Source organism: Dama dama, chromosome 33, assembly GCF_033118175.1.
Source record: "Dama dama isolate Ldn47 chromosome 33, ASM3311817v1, whole genome shotgun sequence".
In the NCBI taxonomy this organism is placed as follows: domain Eukaryota; kingdom Metazoa; phylum Chordata; class Mammalia; order Artiodactyla; family Cervidae; genus Dama; species Dama dama.
In genome coordinates this window covers 28,545,146-28,551,145 of record NC_083713.1, presented here as the reverse complement: position 1 = coordinate 28,551,145, position 6,000 = coordinate 28,545,146, and the positions used below count along the sequence as shown (strand labels likewise).

Genomic DNA, 6,000 nt, shown 5'->3' with positions numbered 1-6,000 from the left:
CCTGGACCAGGGGTGGAACCCATGTCCCCTGCATTGGCAGGTGGATTTGTAACCACTGGACCGTCAGGGAAGTCTTAAGCCCTTACTTATTATTCTGACTTGATGAAAAGAACTGGCTAACTGTTCTAAAGAATAGCCAGTTTCTTTTGTTTTGCGTGCTTGCTTCCTTGTGAAGTCATTTTACTTGTTCTTCTATCCTCTGTATTCCTGTAAACAGAAACAGGAAGATCTAACTAAAGGCGTGAGAGGAGCAAGTAAACCTTTTGGGCTGGAATACTTCATGGGTACTTCACGTTGCTTCATATTAGAATACATTTGTTCTGATATCTGGTTCATCTTCCGTCGCTGATGGTCAGACTGGCCCGAGGGCAGTAACTGGGGATTTGGGGGGCGCGGGGGAAGGGATAAAAGGAGGAACCGAATAGGAAAAGTGTGACTACAACTACCTAAAAGAAGTGGAATGGGGAACCCAGCCGGCAGTGCAACGCCAAGGTCATCCCACTGGGTTTCCCACACTGGCATCGCTCAGGTTGTGACCGACTGATCTTATTTTCACAATGAGGGAAGGCAAAAAACAAAAACAAAAAGAGAACTTTGATGGGTCCTCCATGACTCTCTAGGACAGGTGTTTTATAAAGGGGACATTTTCTTTTATAAAACTGAGCGGAGCTGGGCGGACGCGGTAGCCCGCTCACGGAGAGCCACTACCAGGATCCTCTGTGTAACCCGGAGACATGACCTACCAGTTCAGAAACCCCGCGAGTAGGGAGCTCCCTGTGATTGCATCGGGCCCTATTCTTTTCAGCAGGAGCCCCTTTCCGGCCTCTGGCCACCAGGGGGAGCTACAGTCGAGCAACTGTGTTCTTTAGGAACAGCGGGAACGCGTCTAGATGAATCTTGTCAAGCCCAGGGACCCGTAGCAAGCTATCGAGGCCGGATGAACCGTATTTCTGCTCTCTCGCGAGCATAAGTAGGCCTCACCCCGCCCTCCGCTCCAGGCTTCCCTCCCTCCCGGCCCGCGTGGCGCCTCCGACCCCTTCGGGTGGCTCGCGGCAGGTGGCGCTGTCTGCGGCGTCGCAGCGGCCCTGGCTGCCGCGGTGACCATCTCCCAGCGGCCAGTGCGGCCCGGCTCTCCGGCGGCAGCGAGTGCCACGTCCCAAGTGCTACGCGGAGGAGCGGAGCGGACGGCGCGCGGGGGGCGGGGAGCAGCGCGGAACCCAGCCCGACCACACTGATCGCCCGCCGCCATGGGCTCCTCGCAGAGCGTCGAGATCCCAGGCGGGGGCACAGAAGGCTACCACGTCCTGCGGGTAAGGGCTTCGACAGCGGCCCGGGGGGCGGCGGGCGGGAGGCGGGGCTCGGGCGCGGGGAGGCGGAGGTCCCGACGGACTTCTTCCCGGGGCAGCCAGGCCCGACCCCGCGAAGGAGCGGCGGTCGAGGGCGCATCGTTGGACAAGGCCGGCTCGGGAGGCCGCTCGCATCCTGCCTCCCTGGAGCGCCCAGGTTCCGCCGCTTTGGGAGGACGGGCTGGAAACCGAGGAGGCAGCAGGCGACTTGGCCTGGGGTAGCCCAGGCGAGAGGGCAACCCTGACTCCTTTTTCTCTTCGCGGCCTTCTCAGCCCCCTCCCCTTTATTCTTAGCTCTCAAAGTTAGGGAAGGCTCGGAGGGGGTGGGAGGAGCAGTCTGCAAAAGAGGTAATGGTGAAGGTAGCATTTGAATTTTCCGAGAAAAGGAAACCTGGAACCCGCAGACTAGAGGCGGGGGGTGAGAAGGCTAGTGTTAATTCACCTCAGCGCTGTCTGGATGGCCGGAAAAGCCAGTTAGGCAACGAAACGAATTGCCTCGAAGTAGGTTTAACGGACTTAAACCTACTTGATTTTCACTGGATTTCTCTCTCTCCTGTGTCGCTGTTGACCTTCCCAACCCTCCTCTTCCACATTTCCTGGCGGGGGCAACTTCCGTTCTCCTTTTTCCTAAGGCTGCTCAGGGTGTAGTGGATTTTAAAATTTAGATCCACAGTGTAAAAGGTAATGGAAAGGAACTTTAAAAAATCCACGTAAGTATAGGAAAGCAAGTTCAGTCACCAGGATGCAGAGAAACAGTATTTCGAAAGGCGTTTGCTCAGCCGCAGCTATGAGCAGCCTGGATTGTACAGAGCTGATCCTTTCCTCAAGGAATTGGGAGTCCTTTCCTCAAGGAAGTGGCAGTGTTGGTTGTGTGTGTGTGCTGTGACACCTGCGTGAGTGATAACATGATGGACTGTTAACAAAGTGGCCCCAATCCGTGGTGCTATTTCAGGACAAAATAGAGTGTAAATAGGTCTCAGCTCCTCACTGAAAGTGGGAATGCTGCGCTTATCTTCTGCCTTGGGTCCCATGTTCCAGGTGAGAGAACATTTCTTAAACTAAATTAGCAGACATCTGCTTAATGGCGCTGTGATCAATAACCTCTCTGATCTTCAGGATTATCACAGCTAGTTGTCCCTCCTTTCTGCTAAAAATTCCTCTTGAAGCCACACTCTGGGTCGGAAAGGATAATTTTCCCAGAAAATAAAGGGAATCTATATATAAATCATAAGACCTCCCTGTTCTTTTAGCTGAGCCAATCCCCAGGTGCCACACTGATGGGGGACATGGAAGGAGAATTGTCAGATCCCAGATGTGAAGTGGAAGTTAGTGGCAGTATTTTTCTTTGTATTCTCTGGTTTGATTCCTACCTCTCTGCTGTGGGGTGTGTTATCCAGTATTAGGAGCTGATTGTGGCCATGAATCCCCAATGATAATGTTTTCTAGGTAAAGCACAGTATTAATGAGTGTTAAAAGTCTGTATGAAAGCTGTACACATCAAAAGAATTCCAATTCGGTGACTTCTGTTATTGACTGTGTCGGATGTTAAACGATTTGGAGTGTTTTTTGCTTTGTTTTGTTTTTTACATAGGTGCACCTCAGTAAATCACTCATATTCAGTCTGCAGGTGCAGAATTACTAGGGACAACCTTAGTTTCCAGTCCACATCTGGAGCATAAATGTTGCAAAAGATGAAGTAATTCTTCTTTCATTTGAGTTTTATTAGAGGGAGCTTTAAAAATAGTAGTGATCATCTACTTTAGGAGAATTTTTTAAATGTTTCAGACTTCCTAACTCACTCTGCCCCATTCTGTAATTGGTTTCTTTATCTTTGTTTTTAGAGGAGGAAAGCAAAGTACTATGTTAAATCTCAAAATATAAAAATCTTATTTTCATTTGTTATTGCCTAAATTATGGTTGTATATTCTGTCTCTGGATTAGTGAGCTTGTAAACCAGAGTAAATATGGCAGGATAATCATGGAATAAAATCACCCATGTTTAATAAGTTCTAGAATGGTTTAATTAAAAACTAGTTTTCTTTAATAATTCTTTGGCTGTTTCCTTGCTAGTGATAAAAATTTGTGTAAGTATGTTTTGAAATACCAGTTTATAGTGCACACATATTCACTGCTAGTTATTATGTTATTTTTAAATTGTATTCCTGCAATTCACAGATTGAACTTTCTGTTTTTTCCATTATTTTTCTATATCTGTTGTTAGATTCTGCTTTTAAAAAGTACTTAGGAGACAACTTTGAAATGATTCCAGATTTTCTCCTATTAATAATTTACTTTTTATCTATTATGTATTTATGTATTAATGCACATTTTCATGTGATCATATTACATAGCCAACTCTCCATACTTAACCTAGAAGTGACCGATATAGTTTATGTATCCTTTCAAAAGTGTTTTATGCATGTAAAACAATCCACATCGCATCCCCAACTTTTAACTCTGCTTTCTTTTATAAGTTAGAATCACATGATACATACTGTTAGACACCCTGGTCTTCTTAATTGGGAAAAGCATCTTCTCTGTCCTTCCCTAGCAGCACACAGGGATTGGCTTCTCACTTTCTCTTAGCTCCTTAGTGAATCTGTTGTAAAATAGTTTGGTTAAGCACCACCCCCTGGTGTCAGACACTTAGTTTTTCTAGTCTTTTGTTGTTACAGGTATTTATCTACAACCTTAAATGCTACCTTTTATCTTCACTGAATTGTATTTCCCCATATTAGTGAATTCTAGTGTCTATTTATAGGAACATTGGTCTCTGTTTTAGTAAATTAACATTGTTTTCTGATTATCAGCACATGTTTATTAGAAATCATTTGGATAAGTTCAAAAAGTTTAACAAAGAACCTCAATTACCTGTAATCTTACCATCTAAAGGTAACTACTGTTAAAATATTTTTCCTTGTCCTTTTTTTTTTCTGTGACTAACATTGCCCCTTAACCACATTTCACAAAGATTTTGAGTAATTTAACATATTTAAGTATATTACAGTATGGCCAAAAGTTATCATAGGATGTTAGCTTTACAACTTATCCAACAGCTGAGGAGCTGTTAAATAAATTATGGCCTAACTGCAGATTGGAATGCTATGCATTCAGTGAAAATTATGTTTCAAAACACTCTGGGTTCATAGATGTGCCTTCACATATGTGTATTTGCATATGCATTCAAGTGCCCAGGAAAATGGAAAGCTAAAAAGCCAGGATATTAAAAGGATAATTGGTGGATGGCAACATTTTTATTCTTTTAATTTATTTTCCCAACATGTTCACAGTTACTGAAATATTTGTATATTTTTTAAAAATATAGTTATAAAAATTATTTTTTAAAAGTGGACTACTAGTGGAAGATTTTAAAATTTGCTGAGAAGCTTCCTTTTAAAAATAACGTTATAGGAAATTTCCTGGCAGACTCCATAAGCCGCGTGGTATGCCTAAAAGAAAAAGAAAAGAAAAACAACGTTATATTTTGGATTTCTATATGGATTGGGTCCGATTCTGTGTTCACCATGCATACCACTTTTATTCCCATTCTCTAATCCTAACATAAGGCAGGAGAAATGTTAGCCAGGACTTCTCAGCCTTATGCAGTTACTACAGTTGAAGTAACTGTATTTAATAGAGAATTCTTGCCTAGATTTTCCATTATCAAGTGAAACCATCAAGGCCATTTTCAAAATTTTTGGAGTTGCTTTATGGGTGCCCCTTGTAAGATATTTCTAAATTAAAATATTCAAATTAATTCCACTACACTTCATACTCTTTGAAATGGGGGATATCTGAGGACATTGTGGAGCTTGTATTCACAACAGTATGGGGACATGGAAAATGTCATGTTCACTATTCCTTATAATTTCCTCTGAGAGAGATTTTGAGATGATGGATGTTTTGAAGGAAAGGCCATTGAGATGAATTGCGTCTCCAGTGTAATAACAGGCCTTTATCTTCTGAGCCATTTGCTGCATACTGGGAAGCATTAGGTATTCTCCTTAGAGGATAAAGGGACAGTAAGTGAAATTATTTCTACAGAAAACAATACCAAGACCATATCTACTGTTATATAGATGTACTCTTTCTTAATGTTACCTAAGTAATCTACATTAAATCCTGCAAGATTTCAACTTCATTCTTATTTTGAGAAAATGAAATCCCATTATTTGGTAGCCATAATTTTTTTTATTCTAACACAGTGTTTGACTTTTTTAACTTATACCTCCATTTGAAAAACATAAAAATCTCACTATTAGCCCCTTCTCTTTTCACTCATTCTGAAAACAATGGGTGCAGAAAGAAAACAATGGGTTATTTGAGATTTTCCAAATATGGTCTTATAATTGAAAAAGCTTTATAAAGCACCATTTGAAGATTCTAACCTCCCAAAATTGACCTCTGCTAAAGGCTATGAATTGTTTCATAAACGTATTTTGCTTTCAAATGTAGAAACAGAATACTTCATTTATGACGAATGTTTTATTTGGGCTTCTTTGGTGACACTAGTGGTAAGGAACCTGACATAAGAGATGCTGGTTCGATCCCTGAGTTAGGAAGATCCTCTGAGAAGGAAATGGCAACCCACTCCAGTATTCCTGCCCGGGAAATTCCATGGCCAGAGGAGCCTGACAGGCTGCAGCTTATGGGG

At 42.8% G+C, this 6,000-nt stretch overlaps 1 protein-coding gene across 1 annotated transcript in view; it reads left to right on the top strand.

The window, feature by feature from the left end:
- The first annotated feature begins 1,123 nt into the window (after positions 1 to 1,123).
- The window catches only part of GORASP2 (golgi reassembly stacking protein 2), a 28,674-nt gene continuing 23,797 nt past the window's right edge, over positions 1,124 to 6,000 (top strand). Inside the window, exon 1 of the mRNA XM_061135625.1 lies at positions 1,124 to 1,310. Within this exon, the coding sequence (XP_060991608.1) occupies positions 1,248 to 1,310 (63 nt within the window). The 5' untranslated portion in view covers positions 1,124 to 1,247. The remainder of the gene's footprint in view (positions 1,311 to 6,000) is intronic.